This window comes from Zootermopsis nevadensis, unplaced genomic scaffold (genome assembly GCF_977971745.1).
Source record: "Zootermopsis nevadensis isolate Lab colony 2312 unplaced genomic scaffold, Znev_1.0 Znev_ptg000029l, whole genome shotgun sequence".
Classification (NCBI taxonomy): Eukaryota; Metazoa; Arthropoda; class Insecta; order Blattodea; family Termopsidae; genus Zootermopsis; species Zootermopsis nevadensis.
Genome location: NW_028259161.1, coordinates 1,977,939 through 2,000,373, shown reverse-complemented (window position 1 = coordinate 2,000,373; position 22,435 = coordinate 1,977,939). Strand labels below are relative to the sequence as shown.

The 22,435-nt window shown below is 36.6% G+C and overlaps 1 protein-coding gene across 4 annotated transcripts; it reads right to left on the bottom strand.

Moving 5' to 3' along the window:
• Positions 1-2,329: 2,329 nt before the first annotated feature.
• On the bottom strand, positions 2,330-4,674 carry LOC110827385 (tRNA (adenine(37)-N6)-methyltransferase). 4 transcript variants are annotated; one of them, XM_022058988.2, is made up of 4 exons: positions 4,595-4,674; positions 3,430-3,726; positions 3,195-3,352; positions 2,330-3,078 (listed from the first exon to the last, which is right to left on the bottom strand). In XM_022058988.2, exons 1-4 carry the CDS (start codon positions 4,657-4,659, stop codon positions 2,426-2,428), a joined length of 1,173 nt encoding a protein of 390 aa, XP_021914680.1. In that variant the 5' UTR covers positions 4,660-4,674; the 3' UTR covers positions 2,330-2,425. The 4 variants fall into 4 exon arrangements, with proteins under 4 accessions (XP_021914680.1, XP_021914679.1, XP_021914681.1 ...); XM_022058987.2 differs by lacking the exon at positions 4,595-4,674 and adding an exon at positions 4,244-4,424; XM_022058989.2 differs by lacking the exon at positions 4,595-4,674 and adding an exon at positions 4,216-4,372.
• Positions 4,675-22,435: the final 17,761 nt, after the last annotated feature.

Sequence of the window (22,435 nt, the reverse complement as noted above, 5' to 3'; positions counted from 1 at the left end):
TTTTGTTTTGAATTACTTCCCTCTTCTGAGACTCTAGTCCTCTCCCCTCCTGTTTGAAAGCAGCACAGTACAGACTAAGATGGCTGTAGTAAACTGCTCATCATATGCCAAGCATTTATGAACTCTTCAAACATTCTTGAGCAGTTGACAGACCAGCTGCCAGGTGATCCCTTGTTGTTAGGTTCATAGGAGCCCACTGCTGAGACCTATCCAGAACAGACTAATCCAGTTCACATCTTTACTTACCCCTTAAGGTTCTCCAACTAAAATTTTATATGCAAGTCTTGTTTCTTCCATGTGTGCTACATATCTTACCTGTCTTATTCTCCTTGATTTTCACAGCCAAACACTGTTAGGTGAAAGAAATTATGAACTGCCTTCATCACATCCTGTTCTTCCTCTTTCTGTGGTCCAAATATTGTCTTCAGCATCCTGTTTCAAAACACAAACTGTTTTTCCCTCGGAGTGGGAGACCATATTTCACATCCATACAAAACAGGTAAAATTACAATTTAATGTATGTATCAAATCATTGGGTTGTTAGAGGGGGGATTGGAAGATCAAGATTCTGAACTGGATTTAACCTACATCAGTTGTGTCATGGCTTATGCAGTCCAACTGATCATGTGTCATAGTAGCATAATGTTAAACCTCTGACATCCAACCGGAAGCCCCATAATACATAGATTTCAATCCTCTTATTTTGTGATAAAGGTTAATCTGCTCATGACTTCACACAAATATCATTTTCATATGGAAAGCTTAAGAGCACTTGTTAATATAACTGGCTATTATGATTATGCCCATTTTATGCAGTGTCCAAATTGTTCATATAGCTGCATGTGATAGTACTGTAGTCCAGACAAGACCAATATTTTGTTCTTCAGAGTCTCCAGAATCTTAAAATATGGTTTCTCAGGGCCTCTCTCTTTCTCCAATCCTCTGTACTATTGAAATGTGTAAATCTGTATGAATTGGTAACTGATGAAGCACTAGGTAGGCACATCCGTTTGGAATGTGTTGTAAAGAAGCAGCATAGTGATGAAGTGAACAGTTATTCTTTTGTTTGTGAAAACAAAGCCTGTATCAAGTATTACTTTATGTTGTTCTTATTTCAGTTTGAGTTTCTTTGCAGGCCATGGAGAAAACAATACAACATTTTTATTTTGGGCATTAGAGAAGCGTTGAAGGGGAAACAGTGAACAGAACAGTATCATAGGAAGTAAGTTTCCTAGACAAGAATTAAATTTGTTTGGTTATCTCCATCACTGTCATCATCATGATCATGGCCTGTTCCAAATCAGATAGGTTCCACCCTATTTTCTGGGTGGATAATATAGACTTTTGTAACAGCATATATAGTTTCTTCAGGTCAGGTAACATACTGAGTGTCATGTTATTTGACAATGATGGCCTGTTACATATATCAGTTTCACATATCTAAACATCCTTCTGTGGGTTCTTAGTTTTTTGGGATATCCCATCAGAATTCATTCTTTGAACACTTTAATTCCAATTTCAATTTACAGAAAGAAGTTACTGGCAAAATCACTGAGCCTGTCATGTTTCTTTAAAGGTCAAAAGGAATGTACATTAAAGTTTTAAACTTCTTACCATTTTAAGAAAATACATGATCCATCAGAAAAGTGACAAAATTTGTTGCTATACATAGCTGTATCTCTTATAAAGCAGCTGAATCAGGAATATAGATGTTAAACTCTTCAAAGGTTCCACAGTTTCATTTCTGGCCTGATCAAAATCTGTACACAGAAAATATATATCCAAATAAAGACTTTTCTGTGCACAGATTATGTCTTTAACTATGCCTTGTTCATTTCTGAAATATGCCCCATCTCTCCCCTCGACCCTAGAACCAATGTTCAGGTGTATGTTATCTCAGTATCATTCTATCAGTGAGAGTAGCAGAACCTGCTTCATGAGTGCCCCTGTCTGCCATACAAGTGAGTCAGACCACAAATGGAGGTATTTATCACAATATAACTTAACATATGAAGAATATTTTGTGCACAATTTGTATGAATGTTTATAATCAGTATACATAATTATATATATTCTTAAATCCAATGGTTCATTGATTTTCACTGTCAAACTGTACATTAAATTCAAGTGTTTACAGTGTGATCATGTATGTAGGGATTACAAAGTATGAGGTTTGGGTGGCCCCAAATGGAATAATGTTCACACCAAATTTTGTGAAAATTTATCAATTGTATATAAAGTTGAATAAGGACACAGACATACAACATTCTTACCTCTTAAGCTTATTTCTTAAGAAAAGGAAGCTGGTTAAAAAACATAATTATACATATTATTGCATATATAATGTGTATTTTCAAAGGATTCAACACATACAGACAAGCACATTTAACTTAATAAATGAGATGTATGTGTATTTTTTATTTTTTTAAGATTCACCATGCGCACTGCACTGCCACTCAGGCTGGCCACACTCACAGAGCTTGCCTGCAGACTTCACCTGGAACACTGTGACAGTATGTGCAGAGTCATCAAACTTGCAGCTTACGTGCAGGTTACATATAAGGAATGTATAGAACTGATTCCCCCACCGTTCACGCAGATATACTGAACGTGGGTCTTCTTGCAGTATGGTCTGGATTGAGGTTTCAGGATTCTCTCCATTTTCAGTCTCTCTCTCTATGTTTTCCAGCTGAGCCTTTGCTCGATCACTAAATGTGACCTTCAGCTTGTGGAGAGGTGGCTGTGTGATCCATGATGGGATGCGGACCTGTGTTCTCTCATTCTGAATTCCTACCAGAGGTACCAGTGATGGTCTAGCACCTTCTTCTCCATCTGGAGCCTCTCTCTCTCCAATCCGACTCTCAGGTCGTGCTGGCTGAGCCTTGGAAATTACTGGAGAGAGGTTTGCATCTCCAGGTGAGGTCATCATTGGTTCATCTTCTGCCTCCCTACCATCCAGATATCGCAAATTTGAAGTCTCACAGTGTAGAGGGTTGTCATACTGTGGAATGTATGGCTTAATATCTAGTACTGGGGTGCCATCAACCATGTCCACGCCACAGAAGTAAACTGAAGATCCTGCAACACATAGTCCAAGGTTTATTGAGAGATTATTTATGCACTACTGAGATCATGCAACTTGTTCACATGACATGTGACCCCAGCCCCTACCAGCCACCATATCTTGTACTTACCCTCCACTCTCTTGACAGTTACAAGGGACAAGCCAATGGGTGATGGTCTGTGAGGAGAGCGGGTTCCAAACACTCCAGTGCGGGCTCCATTCAGGCGTGGAGGTGACACCTTGGCACGCACATGACTAGAATCATTCCTGTGGAAGTGGTACAGAATCCTGTAACAAGTAAGTTATTTTAGGTATACTGCTTCCCATGTTGTTTTATATAATCTACATTAAATACACTTACTCACCACATGTGTGAGAAACCTTCCAATCCCTCTAGTGCATGTTCTGGATTTGTGAACACCGAGTTGAAAAGGGTCAATTTGCCTTGGCTGTTTACACAAATGCCTGGTTGGCGGGGAGTTCCCCTCTTCTCTGGGAACCATGTGGATACCACCCCAATTGGCCGAAGAGAAACCCCATCTTCAGGAATGTTGGTGGGTGTTGTAGAAGAGTTACACCTTTGGCACTGCCAGGAATCCAGTATGTTCTGTATCTGCTCCATGTCCTTCTGGTGATTGTGGCCAAGAGCCTTGATCTGTTGTCTGTGAACACAAGAAAACGTTATGTGTCAACCAGTATGAATGTGGCATAAGGAATCGAGATCTAATTCAGGGCATACTGGCTATAAGATTGTAAATTATTTGAAACATACATACTTAAATGTTCTTATAAATATGAGGTGCTACAGCATCACAAAGCTCATATACTGGGGGGACTAAAATGTGTTTTAAAGTGTTGAAACTTACTCTTCTTAGCTATCACAGAGTCGCTTTCCACCAGGATATGAAAGAACAGAATAAAAAATTGTGTTTCCCAGTGACCTGTCCTCACACAAACCATTGGCAAAAATCCAGAATACAGTTTGGGTCCACAAAAGCTGCGTTCATGTTATCTCACCAAACACAAACACGCCAAACGGTGACCCCCACCCCCCACACACACACATAAACAAATTAACATATAAAAACAACTGGCAACAGAACTCCTAACCTAATTAATATAATTTAAACAACAGTCATGCATACACCAACCAGTAATAAACATCATACTTCTTCACACCTTAAGTTGTGAATTTCATTTCTTGCAACAGTAAGTTGTTTTCGAAGCTGGGAAATATCACTGTCAACCTCGCTACATATTCCTGTCGCCATAATAAACTAGCTGCTCTTAGGACCTTTACAATCTAGTTAAAATTGTCTGCGGTGATGACCTGCATATAGATTAGTAACGTAGTACCATGCGTATTGTCGTGCCGTCTATGTATCATTATTGAGAAATAATTCCAGCGGGCGTTGTGTAAGCAGTCGGTAATAAGGGTAACTTCTTTTCAACCTGTAAAATTAAACTCCCTTCAAAGATTGCTCATATAAAACACGCAATTTTGAAACCCCAAATCGCAGAGGAACTCACCTAATATTTGGGGTGTATTTCTGCCTCTCGTGTTCTTGTCTACAAAACAATATTGTCGTTCCCATAACGAGGGGGGGGGGGGGGAACCCATCCCAAAAAAAAAAAATTCACCCTGTGTTGTTCGAAACGTTGGAATACCATCATTTGACGCGATTTATTCCCGAAAGCCGATTTCAACAACTAACCGAGTTTGGTAACGAGACATACACAGCCTGTGTATGCTTAATCTTTCTGCTATTCTGACCCCACCCCCTTCTTCTTGTCTAATCACTTTCACCTCTACCTTCCTTCCTCTTTCAGAAAAAAGTTCTCTTTCACTCTAGTTGCGTCATTGGCGCAGGTAAGGTGAGCGGTGTCTTGTATTATAATGTTCGCATTTTCACTGCATTGTCTTGCTGCTAAATGCTGTTTTTCGGAAAAATATCAAGTACATTGTTTTGAAATTTAAGATATATTTTAATATTTATAATCCTTCTTTATTGTTGCTTTAATACTTGTGTTAAATTTTTGTTAATTTTTTCGAATATTTATACGTTATAATGATAATAATATTAGAGGCACATGTAGAAACATTCTGACCTAGAACTAGCTTCGTAAATGATGGGAATGCAATCTGTACGTCGATTTTGACAATATTTTAAAGAAATAGGAAAATTTCTTTGTCATTAAATGTACATGGTATTAATGGCATTAGACTGAGATACAGGTACAGCTAAGCAGATATCTGTAGTACCTGAATGTAGTTATTTTGAGATACAGATTGTCAGTAAGAGGTTAATCAAAATACAGAACCTGCTTTCATGATTAATAATAGGAAGTCATTGTTTTCACATTAAGGATGACTGAAGTATGAAACCTATTGAATTTCTGGTACATATTTGTGGCCTTTTCATACCTGTACAGATACATATGCTCCATAGAATTAATTAGAATTGATTTTAGGGACCAGATGAAAATGGAGAAACTTACAAGGATAACTTAGGTTCAAATTGTTAAGTAATATGGTGAAACATTTGCTCAGTGCAGGGTGTAGAGCTGTTGACTGTCTTATCAGAACTGTCCAAACAGGACTGCCCACTTAACCAGGAATGAGCTTTGGTGAACTGAAGTTGAAAGGCCTAAGACCCAAAACATGAAGGCTACTTTTTTTTGGGTTATCAATCCTAGGATTGGTTTGCAACCCCATTTTGGGGTTGTTTCTTGTGAAGATACCACGGTGGTTTCGCTTGCCTTCCATGGCCAGTCTTTATCCATCAGACTGGAAGAGAAAGGACGCGGACAAACATCCACACCTTGAGTGGGACTCCAACCCACGGTCCCAGCGGCCAGGTGCTTGAGGTTCATGCCTCAGACCGTGTGGCAACTGCGACAAGCGAAGGCTACTTAACAGGGTCAAAATAATAGGTATATGGTACTCTGATGAAGAGAGAATTTAGAAAAGCCAAAGGATTGCATTACCAGTCTCTTGGGATTTTTCTGAATAGTGTTGATATCATTTGTATATAAGTATTTCTTTAACCCTCAGGTAACTATCATATGAGATAATTATGCAGAGAAGGTGATGGAGAGCTGGGAACCAGAAGTTTACAGAAAATGGGGAAGCTGCTAATGTTCTGCCTGAAAGGAACCTCTATGGAAAAAAGTTGTTCAGATTAATGGCCAGTTGCAGTTGAATGTTTGGGGTAAGTATTCATAGATAAGCAAAGTAATTGTCACAGAGGAAGAAACTAATTTCTTCTACACTGTCTTGTACAAAGAATTTATTAATTTGTATGATTATTTTGCAGCACTCTAGCTAGACAAATGTGACACTCAAAAAATATATTTGCATAGACTAGAATATAATTTATTTACATTCTGTAGATCCTTCATAGGCTAAAGCCAAGGGTGTACAACATGTGATAGCACAAATACAATACTTGTTTCCAGTACAAATACATAGTTATAACAGCTATTTACAGATTTTTGAAACTACAATATTACAGCAAAATAATTATGATGTGAAACCATCACCATCGTTACTTACATGTATTTATAAATTTTACTACTGAGTAGAAGTAAGCTAGGAACTGGCTTAAACATTTTTATATCATGGTTTAAACTTTTGATAGTAGGTGGAAGATTACTGAATAACTTAATTCCAGTATAGTAAACTCCTGTTTGATATTTACTGAGGTTAGAATTTGGCACATGAAAGTTGTATTTGTATCTTGTTCTTATATTGTGGATATCTGTATTTGTTTGAAATTTTTCCATGTTATTCACTACAAATGATAATAGTGAGAGCAAGAATTCACTGGGCAATGGAAGAATATTAAATTTCTTAAATAATTCCCAACAAGAGGCTCTCCTTTCAGTGCCTGCCATTATTCTAATGAAGCTCTTTTGAATGTAAAATATTTTTTTGCTCTGTTGAATTTCCCCAGAAAATGATAGAAGTTAACCAACGTTTCGGTGGTCCTTGCTGCCTCTATCCTTAGGGCAATGACTGAGGACTGTAATTAACGTTATTACCGACTGAGCATATGGAAGTGTTTCAAACCGTGATTTAATACCAATTGTTCTTACCAATGGATAGATGGCAGAACAATATACGTGACTTCGCTCTTTGATTGGTTGGGAAAATGAAACGGCGTCCACTCACAAAGGTCTATTGGTATAATCGAAACATTCTAGAAATAGCCGTACGGTGAAGTGCATTTGGTAGCACTGCGCAAACGTTCAGTATTTAACGCTGCAGTTCGTCCAAGTTTTTTTGGTAATCGCTTTCAAAATGGCAGGTACTTGGTATGTAAAGAGTTGTACGTTATTAATGTCGTTACTTGGTGTCTTTCCTAGAGGAAATGTCCAGTTTGTACGTATAAACTCGGAATGACCAGCTCTTCATTAACATATGTTTTAGGTAAGTAGTTTTTATGTACGAAATTGCTGTATATTACGACTGCATTGAAATGCCACGTTTTGGAATGTTTGATTTGTCATTGAAAATTTTGTTGAATTATTAGAATTATGGTGATGTTGTTTGAAAGGACGCGAGTGTTACTTTGGGCAAGTAACAGCACAGATCGTCGCAAGAGTAGAGTAGAGTAGAGTAGAGTAGAGTTGAGTTTAATTACATTCCATAGATCCTTCTTAGGACTCAACCAAAGGATGTAGAACATGTCATTTGATACAATATACATACACTTCAGAACTTTCAACACAAGTACAAGAACGTATTTCACATATCAATGTACATAAATTTCAGATTCTGCAATACAAGTATGAAAAATAATTTTACAAATTAATATACATAAACCTCAGAATTTTAAATATAAATACAAAACTTGCTTTACATACACGTAGATTATGGATATAAAGCTTAAACATTTTCAGCAGAGATAAAATCATCTACAGAATAGAAGGAGTGAGTAAAGAGGTAATCTTTCAATGCAGGCTTGAATACCTTTATATCATAATTTAGACTTGTTGTTGGTTAAAGATTATCAAATAACTTGATACCTGTATAGTACACACCTTTCTGATATTTAGTAAAGTTAGCATTTGGCACATAGAGATCATGTTTACGTCTTGTATTTAAATTATGTACATCTGTATTTCTTTTAAATTTATCCATGTTTTCCACCACAAATGATAGCAAGCAGAGTATAAACTCACTTGCAAGTGGAAGTATATTAAATTTACGAAATAATTTTCTACAAGATACCCTGCTTTTGACACCGGCCATTATTCTAATTAGTTTCTTTTGCATGTAAAAAACTTTATTACTGTCTGTTGAATTTTCCCAAAAGATTAATCCATATGACACTACAGAGTGAAAGTAAACTAGCTTTAAAGTATCTATTGCCATGAGTGGTACGACTGTTCTCATGGCAAAGCATGCAGAACTTAATTTGGGAATAATATACTCAATGTGTTTTTTTCCAATTTAAGGTATTGTCGACTTGTAAGCCAAGGAATTTGTTTGTTTCAACTTCCACAATTAATTTTTCTTCAAAACCTATATTTAACCTAGGATATGTCTTGTGCTAAGTAACAATTTTTATGAAGTTTGTTTTTTCAAAATTTAGTGCCAGTTTGTTAGCTCTAAACCATTTGTTTATGTTGACAAAGCCATCATTCATGATATTTTCAAGATAGATCAATTCTTGGTGTGCAATAATGATACTTGTATCATCAGCAAAAAGAATAGGTTTGGATATAGAGTTTATAGTTGCCGGCAGGTCATTTTTATATATATATATATATATATATATGAGGAAAAGTAAGGGTCCAAGAACTGAACCTTGTGGCACTCCGTGATTTACGATACCCCATTCTGAATAGGTATTATGATTGGTATGGGGGCTTTTACTTTCTACTTTCTGCCTTCTATTATTTAGGTAGGATTTAAACCATTGTCCTGCTATACCTCGAATTCCATAAAATTTCAGTTTCATTAGTAATATTTCATGGTTTACACAATCAAATGCCTTGGCTAGGTCACAAGATATTCTACCCACATGCATTTTATTGTTAAGGGCACATACAATTTCATTAGTGAAACTAAATAGAGCCTATTCTGTTGAGAGATTTTTTCTAAATCCAAATTGCTCCTCGACAAGATGCTGTTTGAGTTTAAGAAATTATTTACTCTCTTGCATATAACTTTCTCAAAAATTTTAGAAAATGTCAGCAGTGAAACAGGTCTGTAGTTAGAGATGCAGGATTTTTCACCCTTTTTATATAGTGGTTTTACTTTTGAATATTTAAGTCTTTCAGGAAACATTCCTACAGCCATTGAATGATTACAGAGATAACTTAATGGAATACTTATATAATCTATGCAAGATTTAAGTACTTAGATGTAATTCCATCATAACCACATGAATTTTTTGACTTGAGAGAAGTTATTATACTCTTAATTTCATTTGGTGTGGTAGGAATAAGATTAATATTTGGAAATTAATTAGGAATTGCCTTAGCCAAGAACTTCATTTCATCTTCGGTTTTTGAAGTTATGGTATCACTGCTGTTCATTCTTTCTACACTCGTTGAAAAGTAGGTATTAAAATAGTTAGCTATAAGTTTAGAATCATTTACTCTTATTATTTATCATTAATGGTGGGCTTTCAATGTCTGTAGATTGTTTGCCAGTTTCCTTTTTTACAATTTTCCAAACAGTTTTTACTTTATTTTCAGACTCTACTATCAATTTATTGTAATGCATGCGTTTAGCTTCTTTAATGGATTGAGATAAAATTTTGCAATATTTTCTATAGTGTTGCTTCAATAGTGGGTTATTACTGGACCTGCTACTTAGGTAAAGAGCTCACATTTGCATGATGTTTTGATTCCTTTAGTTAACCATACATTGGTTTCAGACAATTTTTTCTCTGTTTTAGTAGGAAAACTTTTTTCAAATATGCTTAAAAAGATGTTTAGAAAAGAATTGAACTTTGAATCCATATCACCACCACTGAGTAAGAAAAACTATGGTCTAATGACACCATTTCTGTATGTGATTAATGCCATGTTTCCAAGTTGCCAAAGGTGTTAGCGGTTCAGTAGCCACATTTTAATGGGCTCATCAGTATTCTGACTTTTATAGAAAATACCACCAGATATTCTTTCGATTCAGTTTGCCAAGCTTTAGGGATTTCAATGACAGTGCAGAAGATAGGGCTACCAGTTGTCTTTGTGTCAGTTATGAAATTATGTATTTGGTAGATATTTGAAATGCTTATTACTTTTAATAGGGCGATTTTGAACACACAGGAATTGAAATTCAAGTTTGCTACAGACAGCAATGAAATTATATTCATTATTGACATGTATATCAATGCATCAAGTGTTTTATATATGAAGAGTGAAAGTACTGTGCATGAAAATTATATACCTGTGAAGTGTGATTTGAGAAGTGAAGCTCTATTATTAGCAGATCAACAAATGTGTATTCTAGTTTGATGTAAACTTTAAGAATAATACTTCATATCACTAGCACTAGTATAAAAGTATAGTAGTAACAAACCATATTAATCAGTAGTGATAATAAAAACAGTGCAGTGGTGAAAAGCAGCTAACGTTCTAGAAATATTTTTGTGCTAAACACCAATGTTATCTAGTCAGGAATAGGGGACACCTCACTTGCCTAGGAGGCTGCCTTTGTCACAGGTATTTAATTGACCCCCACATACAGTACATTTATGATCTAGACCAGTGGTATTCAACCTTCTTTGTTCGCATGCCCCCAGATATAATTTCTCTTCAACTAATTCAAGTTATACATAGTATATAATTACATCCAAAATAAATTAAATAAATTACATCCAAAATAATGCTGATGATGCAGTGCAGTATAATTTCATTTTGTGTGATGTATTGATTGTTATTCCTTTTACTACATTGTGCTGCTGAGGACATGGGTTTTAATAGGCCATCAGACCCTGTGTGTGCAGCATGTATTAGATGAATCAAGGACCATGCCCCAAAGGGTATTGCTTTGATTTACTGTACCTGATGCTAAAACATCTAGCTTGAGAAATATTAAGCTTCTTTCTAAAATTAGTTTATCTTTTCCCAACAGTTTTGTGACTCATTGTATTGGGCAATAATTGAAGCATGATGGTATACACGTACAAGAAATTAAACTAGCGTATGTTGTACACCTGTCATACAAATATAAAGGGGAAATAAACATAAGAGGTAGAATACTGAGGGCTATATCTCTGTACATTTTTAATTTTTTCTTATCTCTGTGGAATTTGTATATGAAAATTCTTAATGTATTAATGCACATATAAAATGTATTTTGTGTTGTGCAAGTTTAGCTATTTAAAAATATGAATTACAGTTGCTGTGAATTAATCATAGTGTAATCATACATAGGGCAGTCAAAAAGTTCCCGGAATTCCCCTGTTTGAGAAAAGTATGCAAGACCCGATTTTTCTCACAAAGAGTGTCACTGGTGATGAGTCATGGGTGTTCGCCTACGACCCGGAGACGAAGATGCAGTCATCCAAGTGGCACACAGCGTCGTCTTCCTGACCAAAGAAATCACGCCTTGTCTGATCCAAGCAAAAAGTGATGCTCATGGCATTCTTTGACATTGACGGTGTGGTGCACCGTGAGTTCGTACCGCCTGGACAGACTGTTATGGGTCATTTCTACGTGCAAGTGTTGCAGAGGTTGCGCGAAGCAGTTCGGAGGAATTGGTGCAACAAGTGGCAGGGTGAGTGGTTTCTGCATCACGATAATGCACCGAGCCACACATTGCTGGTTGTGCAGCAATTCCTCGCCGAGAAAAGCATTCCCGTCATCACCCAACCACCATACTCTCCAGATCTCGCTCCGAGTGACTTCTGGCTGTTCCCTACTCTGAAAATGGGCCTCAAAGGGACGCGTTTCACTACCATGGAGGACATCAAATCGAATGTGACGGCCGAACTCCGGAAGATTCCAAACGAAGCCTTCCGCCGGTGCTTCCAACAATGGCAGGATCGATGGAGCAAGTGTGTGTGTGCGCAAGGGTCCTACTTTGAAGGTGATTAGGTAAGCATTGCCATATGTCCTGCCATTAGAGTGCTATACCACAATTCCAGGAACCTTTTGACTGCCCCTCATATTTGTGAGTACAACTATCTTGACTCATTCCACATTCTGCTTTCTAACATCGATGAAATCAGTCAGTCTGTCCTATGTTAGCTACCTCTTCATCCTTTACAGGTCATAAAGCCATCCATCATATGTGCTGTGCCATTAGTTTTACCAAATTTAACATCAGCCAAGTCTGGAATGTAACAAAAATGGTCACATTTGGTAAATTGTAATTTTGTATGACACATTGCTCTCTTAATATTTTAACCCTGAAGTGGTTGTCAGTGTTATGTATTTTGAATCAGAATTAAATTTTATAAATTAAACTTGAGAATGGTGAAATACATTCATTTGATACATCTGAAACGTACTGAGCCTTTATAGTTCCAAAATTTATAGTTTCCTTTTTGATACAAGTTTGTCTATAAATATGAAATTCCAAAATAAAAAAAGTGTTTATGTGACAGTTGCATTTCTTTTGCAAAAGACTTTGGGACTATACAATTTGTAATTTCTTTGTTGCTGTCACATGAAAGTGGACATGACTGTCATGTTATTGAATTAAGTGTGCCATTACATTTGCAACACATTTTGTAAAATGGTCACAAGATCTCAGATGTCAAGTCAGTTGGAGAGAGAGGCATGCACATACAAACTCAACCTACCCTTTGCTTTTGATTTTCAGGAAGTAGTTTATTTGCATGTATTTAAGTCAGTATTACAATGATTTACAGGATCTGCAACAATGCTCACCTAGATGCAGTATTCAAGAGGCAGTTGGAGGTAGTTCTTGAGTTCTATGAACTCTTTTTAGGACAACTACATTTAAGGATGTCCTTGGAAATCAGAAATCTACCACCTATGCCAGCTAACTACAGATTCAGGTCAAGGTAAAATATTCATGTTGGCTGAAAAGTCTTACCAAATTAATTCGAGTTTACATTTTAGTGAAATATAAACATTTTGTCATGGATTAAGGCTAGGGTTGTGGTCATATTATTGATTAAAAGTGGTGGAAAATTCAAGGGTAATTTGATTTATACAAATGCCGTATACAGTGAAACCTCTATCCATCGTTCCCCGAACTATCGTTTTCCCGGATGCATCGTCCGTTTTGTTCGGTGCCGGATACATCCCATATAAAATAATGTTACATTTTCCCGCTTCTATCGATCCTCGAACTATCGTTTTATCGCATCGATCGTTCAAAAATCTTAGTCCCGGCCCACAATTTTCCCGCAATGATCGTTTCTGAGAAATTGTAACGAAATTTACGCGATGTTTTTAGAATTTAAAATGCTGGGTTTTGAGATAAATTAATACCGAAAGACGCATAATGTTAATGTAATAGTATTTCCATTCTTCCTGTTATTGATTGCGAAGGGGGTTGGAGTGGGGATGAAGAGGAAGTCGACGAATGCGAGCCCGAAGCTGTGCCGAGTTTTGCCGAAGTATTGGTAAAAGTGAAGTCGTTCTTTTACGCCCATAATATTAGTGAACGTGACAAGGAAAACATTTTGAAAGTGGAAAGGGCTCTGTTTGGCCTAAAACGTGAAGTTTCGACAAACCAGTTGTCCATTAAAGACTTTTTTTGGTAAAAAGAAGTAACTTTGAAAGAGAAACATTCAGTTTTTTAAAATTTTTAATGCTTTCCTGCAACTATCGTATTCCCGTATTCATCGCCAAAAACGATGCATCGAGGTTTCACTGTATATCTTAAATTTCTTGAGATCGGAAGGTAACATTTTATAAATATGACTTATCAGGGAAAAGAATTTATTTAATTTAAAATAACAGGTGATCATGTGTACTTTCATTTGTTTGTATTTTGAAGTCAGTTCCTTCAGCAGCTTAAGTAATTTCTAGGCTCTTCAAAGCATTTATATTTTTATATAACAAATCAGCATGCACAAATTGCTGATGTAGGCTGTTCAATTCTAACCTTTTGTGATCTTCCTCTAGGCTTATTCTGGAGGAGAATTTAAAGGCAGTAGATACAAATAGTCTCCTTGTTTTAGATATATTCTATTTCCTCAGACATACACCTGTTTTTGATAAGCACATCAACTGTGCTAAAAATGTACGTGTATTTGTTGCTTGTTATTGCAGTTTGCCATCATTGACGGGCACCAAAAGTGTGTAGTTAAGTTTTCCATAAAAAAAACATTTTCCAGATGATTTGTTTAGTAGAAGCTCCATTAGTGGTACTCCATACTGTTCAATTTAGAGCACTTGCGAATGTTTTATTGACAGTTTCCATATGTCATTTTACCTTTTTTGTATTTTCTTAGCAAGTGTGAAGCTAACATGCCAAACTGCCATATCCAGTTACTTAGTCATTAACTAACTAACTCACTCACTGAAATGGTCTGCAGTTTGTTACATGAAATTTAATGTTTATATTGCAGTGACATTTTATTGCATATTAAAAGTTAAGGTGCCTAGAGCTACCACATTTCAGTGTGTTAAATGTGACATCTGTTTTGTTTTTTCAAAAAATATCCCATTTTCCGGTCTGTGGTAATTTGTATGAAGTTATCAGAAAATTTTTTTGTATATAAATGGATGGAGACAGTTTTTCACATTCAAACTTTCACTGAAAGTATAATCATGGGAAAGTTCTTGGTGTGTGAGACCATTATGGGCAACCCTCAGTGACCATAATAGAAGTCTTGGGCCACACCTTGCTGGAAACATCTTTCTCAGTTTCAGTTCAGGATAGTCATTTATCATGCAGTTAGGCCCATAGTCAGATGCTTATTCAAAGTTGTTTGCCAGTTACAGTACAATAGTCCTTGTAAGATCGGTCTGTAGTAACACACTTCTTCCCAAAATGTTTATACTTTCTGTGGTTCATGTGAGTGGCATTGTTAAAGTTAATAGATTGGGTAATATTGTTTAGCTTGTGGTAAGGTAGAACTGTGATACTGTTAAACACACTAAAATAACACATATGAAATAGCAGGTATGCATCATTTTGAAATGACTCAAAAATGCGAACGTAAGAAATTTCAGTACTTGTATTTGGTATCAGAGACCTTGTATCTTAGAACTGCAGAATTCAGATTATAGGTGAAAAATATTTAGTACTGGTTACATAAAATAATTGTAAAGTTATAACCTTATAATATTGATACAAATTGATGACAAAGGTATTTCAGGCAACTGTTTTTTATATCCATCATGTGGACTATTTAATTTTCTCTTCTTCTTTGTTTCACCATAAATCTCATATGTTCAAGATAGGGACTGGTTGCAGGCTCTTCTGAACCCTTGGTTTAAGTAAACTGTGAGAATTTTTTTAAATAGGTCATTGATTGTCAACATCTTAAGAAATATTCTGCCCCTTGTAGTTACACATCAGAAGTTTGTTGAAGCTATTCATTAATATGTATTTTTTGGTGAATTGAAAATATTGTTTGAAATGTGATGAAGTTCCTGGAATGCCTGCATGTCACATCAGGTAGCAAGAGGAATAACCAAGCAGCATCATGTCTGTGGTTGTGTGTTGGTTAAACTAATAAGGTAGTAGTGAAGCAGTGGCAATTACGCAAGTGTGTCTTTTGTCTTGGCAGATAAAGGAGTGATAGTTTTTTGGAGCAGTGTATTATATTTTATGCAAAGTTAGGCAAAAGTGCAAGTGAATCTCAGCAGATGTTAACAGATTGCAGTGCTGATGCCATGAAAAAGTTTAGTTTAAGTGGCATAAAATCATAAGAGGGTCGGGAAGATTCCAAAGACAATGCAAGAACTGGGTGTCCAAAAACTCTGGACAGATGAAAATGTAGGAAAAGTGAGGAAATTGGTTTGTTATGACAGATGATTAAGTGTACAAATTGTAGCAGAGCAACTAAATTAGGAAGAGAAACTGTGAGGAAGGTTTTGACTGAAGATTTGGGAATGAGGAAAGTTTCAACAAAGGTGCCACGAATTTTGTCTGATAACCGGAAGTAGTCACGGTGCGAGGTTCTGTTCTCTCTTGTCAGTTGGTGGAAGGAAACAACTTTTTGGATAGTTATCGTGGGTTACGAAATCCAGAAATGAAACAACAACAGCGTACAAAAGGAAGACGTCACTGAGACCAATAAAGACGCACGCATTGAGCCCAAGTGAAGACTGATTTGTCTTCCCTTCTGATCACAAGGGCACTGTTCATGTTGTTGAACATGGTTGAACAGTGAACCAGCATTTTCATTTTGAAATATTGGAAAGGCTGTTTGTTGGAGAAGACCTGAACTCTTGCCTGATGCTAGGATCTTGATTCATGACAGTACACTTGCTCATGATACGCTTGCTGTCAGATATTGGAATTGGGCCATCCATTATGTGTGCCAGATTTGGTCCCATGCAGCTTAATCTGAAGACACTGAAGGACCTCAGATTTTCAGGCCTTGCGAACACTCATGGACAACCATCCTGATGAGCATTCCAGAAGAGGAGTTTCAGAAATGTTTTGAGTAGCAGAGACACTGATTCACTGAGTGTATTCATGCACGAGGAGACCACTTTGAAGGACTGCAACCATTAGTATGCAAGTAATTAAATGCAGCTTTTACAGGGGCATTTGAGGAACTAAATTGTCACACATTGTACGTTAGTCCTTGTTCTTCATTGGAAAATTATATATCTACTAGTCAGAGTCAAGACTAGATTCTGCATTGCTTCCTAATTGATATCCAGCAACTTTTGGTTTTCATTTTATGCTCATGTGAACCTTGGACATTATATGTATCAAAAGTGATTGAACTGCATTTTTGCTGTCTTTTGTGGTCCAAAATGTTCAGTGCTTGTCTGGAATCCCCATGAAGTTTGGTTTCTGACAGTGCAAAATTGTTTTCTTGGACTTTGTCTATCAGCTTAATTATAATAAAATTTTACGGAGCAGAATCCCCATATTCTCTTGATTCCAGTGCTCCCCACAGGTTAAGAACTCTGGCACTGTTGCTTGCTGGGAGCCAAAGAAAATTTGGCCTTCCTTCATTCTTTTTTTGTGGTGTCTGGTGGAAGGTCTCTGGTACCATTTTTTTCTGGTTTTTACCATCTATGAAAGTGTATTAAGAGTGGTGAGTCCAGGTTATGATGGTAGAACATTTAGTAAATATTAAAAAAACAGATGTTACAAAAAACTTGTAATGTAAATAAGGAGGTTAATTGTATAATAGACAACAGCCATCTTTACAATAATGTATGAACGGGAACTGTATTTGCTGCAACATTGAAAGGAAAGACGCTGCATGACAGAAGAGAAGTGAAGAGAAGAAGAGAGAATGGATCAGTCTAGCACACTTGGAGGAAGAAGACCAGATCAAGGTAAAACATAAGATAAGATTTTAGTATGTGGTCTTGCCTTTACTGATGCAGTTACAGAACAGAGTTTTGGTTAAGAGGTAAAGTTGTGGCTGTGCTTAAGCTTCATGCCTGAAAGGTGTGTGGAGGAGTTGTGGTAACTCTCAATTCTTAGCCTCTTTGCTTAATGGGACGATTGCGGCAAATAGCTCTCAGAGAGATCCCAGACCCATTCTGAGGGCATGGTGGGGAAGAGAATTGTTTTGCCCTTGCTTCAAATCAAACTCAGCCAAGTTTTGACTTAAGGAAACTATTTGTGGTGCAAACATTCAGACTTTGAAGGAATTGGTTATAGCAAAAGTTTAAGAGGATAGGAATATCTCTTGTTATGTAGTGTGTTGAAAGCAGTAGCTGAAATTTACATTCTTTTTCTTCATTAAATATAATTATGAAAGGGGACACTGCATTTGGTTTTACAGTAACTTGAATGGAAGAAGGAATTAGTTTTATCTGAGGGACTGCAAACTTCCATAACTGCAAATCAGACATTCTGCTGTATTTATTGTCAAGTGTTAAAGTTATTTATACCTCATTAGATTGTTCAGTTTGTATTCTGCAACTTTCAAAATGTCACTTCATACTTGTGAAGAAAGTTGTCTGACTGTGCCAATAGTCTGCCTGGAGCCTTAATCAGCCTGACCTGAAGTGTTGTGGTTCTCAGCAGTTGATGAAGAGTACTTGCTGTGTTTCTTGTCACTGAAGGATTCTTAACAATTATCTGCTGATGGCTGTATGTCATTCTGGTATTCAAGGACTTCAGCAGTCGCTGTGCATGTATTTTTAACTATTGCATCACAGGATTTGGGCTGTCTGCACAGAATATTTTCTGGAGACAGCTAGTTTGTTGGCAATGTATGTAACAAAATTTTTATTCAGTGAAGAAGCATTTAGTTGTGGTGCAAGAGGAATGAAAAGTGCAAGTTAAAACTGTGAAACAGATGAAGATAACTTTGTAATGGGTCTAACAGTGAAAAAGAGGCTCAGTAGGAAGGAGCAGTGGAATAATGGGAAACGGAAAAGAGAAAGCAGTTGAAGAGATGAGAAAGTCAAAGAAAGCAGTATAAAGTATCAAGATGTTAGTACAGCAGAATTACTTGGAAACAAAGATGCAAGAAATGGTCATGAGGAGATAAGTGTTACAAGTGATAGGATGGAAGATAAAGCTGGAGGTGGCAGGTGTAAAGACATCTGGGTTCACAAATAAATGTACATGTGAGAAGGATAAAGGCAGGGAATGGCTAAAAGGAGTAATTGGGCCATTGTAATAGAACTGCCCTCACAGATGTATAACACTGTTATGCCACTTAAAAATTATACAAAATGTTGCATGAAATGAATAAGCACAGTGCACTGAGGAGCGATTGTGATCTATTTTATGGCAAACCCATTACTATATTTGTTTATTAATGGACTGGCGGTGTGACAAGAGGTCGCAGAAAGGAAACCCAGTTTTGAAATAATTTTGAAAATATTTTGAATTCTTAGGAAGCCTGTTGCCTTGTGATAATATTGATAGAAGTAAGGAAACTGGAACAAATTCTAATATACATAGGAGTTGAGGAAGAAATTAAACAAGTCTGAAAGTACTGGCTACCTACCTCCATAGAGCAGAGTTCTTGAAAGGCTGATATTAGCTCAGGGAAATTACCCCTCTCCTTTATGGAACAGAAGGTTTTTTGCACGTCCCTGTACTTATCCTAACCAGGTGAATCCACTCCATGTCCTACCATCCTATTTGAACATCTCAATATTATTCCACCCTGTTTCTACATTTCAACATTATCCTCCCACATGTTCATGGGCCTTCCAGTTTTTCCTTATGTTTTTCATATAAAATGTTGTGGTGCATTTCTAATCTCTTCATGCATGCTATATTCCCTGCCCATCTCATCCTTGATTTGATCATCTGAGTAACAATTGGTGGAGACTAGAAATTACAGCACTCTACGTCATGCAGTTTTTTCCAGCCTCCTGCCACTGTCTTTATTCTGGGCCCAAATAATCTCAGTGCCTTTTCCTCTGTTATTAGTTTAAAATGTTGGGATGTAATGAAAACTGTTTCAAGCAGGATTGACATAAAATACAAAGATAAGAATGTGATGGAATCTACACACGTGTGAATGCCAGAAGACTACCAGGTTCCATTAAGAGGCAGCCGCATCATGACAGCAGACAAATAAAGGAATGAACAATTTTGGTTGGAGTGGATATACAACAGAAATGTTAATATTTAATTGAATTTCAATTTTATGGAAGCTTATTATGGCAGGATTCTTTTAATTTATGAAATTTGTGAAAGAAAATAAAATATACATTCAAGGAGTTATGAAGAGCTAGAAGACTATGAAAGGAAGTCGGGCATCATGAAGGAACTTGACTATTGCAGTTGCAATAAAAAACACTTTTGTATATTTTGCTAGTTATGTGTTGCAAATTTAGAACCTTGTAGTCATTCTATACATGAAAGTGAGCATGTTTCATATGCATATTCGCTTAGAAATGGAGAGTAATTGTTCCTATCCTCTACAAAGTTTTGCAGAGTACTATATTTCATCTCATTATGTGGCCCTTTCTAAAGTCTTGGTTGTCAATATTCAGGAAGTATGTTTGCCCTGTCTTTCAACCATTTAGTGGAATTTGGATTCTTGAGAGCAGGTCCTTTGCAGACATGTTTGAGGTAATGATTCTTTGAAATCAATGGTATATAGAAGATGCTGCTAGTGGTCTCCTACCAGTTGTATCAGGTTCCAAATTCTAGAGGTCATCCCTCGGTTTAAAAATATAAATACATCTTGGCATAAAATCATGTAGTTCAAAAAGTATGTTAACTCATGTAGGTAGTTGCATACAGAACAGCCCTACTAATTGAGGATAAGACTAATTGAGTTTTCACATTCCTTTAATACAGAAATTTTGTGCAAAGAGTAATTAATGATGCTGCCCTTTTGCTGCTGGCACACAATTGGTGGAATTCCCCACTTTTTATGGAACCTGAGGGTTTGTTGTGTTCAAATGAGACTGCCACTAGTTCTTATTCTGATCCAGATGAATCTCGTCCGCATGCTAGTATGTATTCCCAGAGTTTAATCAGATCTCGATATCTCATTGAATACAGTTTTGATTTGTTACCAGATATTTGGACTTTGCCAGATTTTTAACCGTCTAACTTAATCTATCAGAAATGTTGAAACTTTGACTTTAGAGCTTTGAAAATTAAGAAATCAGTTTCCCAGTGGGATATAAAGTAATTTATGCTTAAGAGTGGATTATATTGCTAAAATGTATGTAGTTTACAAAACTATACCTGATCTTCATGGGGATATGAATCAAGCAATCATAAGTGTTGTGTTCTTGCCGTAATACAGAATGATAAAAAAATTTGTGCAGCCCATTCCTGGCACGTTCTATTTAGACAAAAAATTGTATTGAAACTATAAAATAAACAAGTGTTATGTTAAATGGTGAAGATGTCCACTGTGTAAAACAGTGTTTGATACAGCACAGTGAAGAGTTCTTGTGTCATGGAAGAGGTTTACCAGATGAAAGATTTTTGATATGTTAGGCACAGGAGAATAGGGATAAGACATCTTTGTACTTTGAGTTGAAAGATGGCTGATGTGCAAGTGGGTTACACCATGATGTGACCTACATGGCCTCTTGTATAGTCACAGTGATGTGTGTTTAATAATCCATTTGAAATGTATTGAATTACTACTGTCAGTACATATCAGTGAGCAGTTGTACAAAATTTGGAGCTGTTTTTTACCCAGTGATACTGTTCAGATTCTTTTGTATTCTTGCCTGCTAAATGAAATGTAAAGTTTAAAATATAGAAGATTATAATTTATCTTATGTGTACAAAACTTGTCTCTTGCATTATGGGAAGAACACATTGAGGGTGAATAGGATCGAAGAGGGATGAAATGAATAGAAAATAGCACAATGAGCTCCGCTCTTTTCACTAAATATGATAGTTACATCAAGGAGGCTGCGATGGGCAAGTAGCATGCATGTGGGAGATAAGATGTGCATACAAAATTTTCGTTGGAAAGCCAGAAGGGAAGTGACCACATGGAGGACATAGGAGTAAATTTGGAAAAATGTGTGGATTGGATTCATCTGACTTTGGACTGGGCCCAATGATGGGCTTTTGAAAACACTCAGGTTCTATAAAAGGCAAGGAATTCATTGGCTAGCTAAGCATTCTATTAGCTACCAAAGGATGACTGCACCACAGTGGTGAGAGAACTTGTTAATGATTTTACTGAGCTGGTTTATGTGGACTGCAAGGTTCCTTTTTCAAAGAAAATCTTCCATAATCTGATTTGATGGTAATATGATGATACTGGCTGCAACTTTCATATACCAGTATTTGCACTTGCAGAGTAGAAATAAAACATGAAAGCTGGAGAGTCCTGGCCCTAGAGCTGCCGTGTACTCCAAGAATATTGAATGTAATGAGTGGTGTTCGTTTTGTTAGGATCAAATATGTACAAAGGCTATGAAGTGGTAAAGGTCAGTGTTTATGTTCTCTAGGCATAGTTCTTTAGATGATAACACTTGCACTTCTCATATTGCACAAATGGAAGGGCAGTGTCATGGTAGCCTCTTTGTGCACATCTTTCCGTGGAAAGTGCGGAGTTTGAAATTTGGTCCTTAGTCATGTTTAGTAGAGGTTTTAGTATAGAGCCATGTTCCAGTTGATAATGTGGTCTAGTTTGGGATGTCCTGAGTTGCTAGGATTACAGCTGCAACCCTCCTGATTATTATTATGTAGGGCGAATGTTCCAATTTGTGATTTTGTCAGTTATTTGAAAGATGTGGGTTTAGTTTCTTGCCTCTGAGTGAATCGACTTTTCATAACTGACTACAGTAATTAGAATCCTGTTAATCTTGTTCTTGCACTTCACACTTGAAAAT

Coding starts and splice junctions, on each gene's coding strand:
- LOC110827385 (XM_022058987.2), bottom strand. CDS start 4,335: ATGGCGACAGGAATATGTAGCGAGGTTGACAGTGATATTTCCCAGCTT. Junction 3,727..4,243: donor AATGAAATTCACAACTTAAG/GTGTGAAGAAGT, acceptor TTGTGTTCACAG/ACAACAGATCAAGGCTCTTG. Junction 3,353..3,429: donor GAAGGTTTCTCACACATGTG/GTGAGTAAGTGT, acceptor TACTTGTTACAG/GATTCTGTACCACTTCCACA.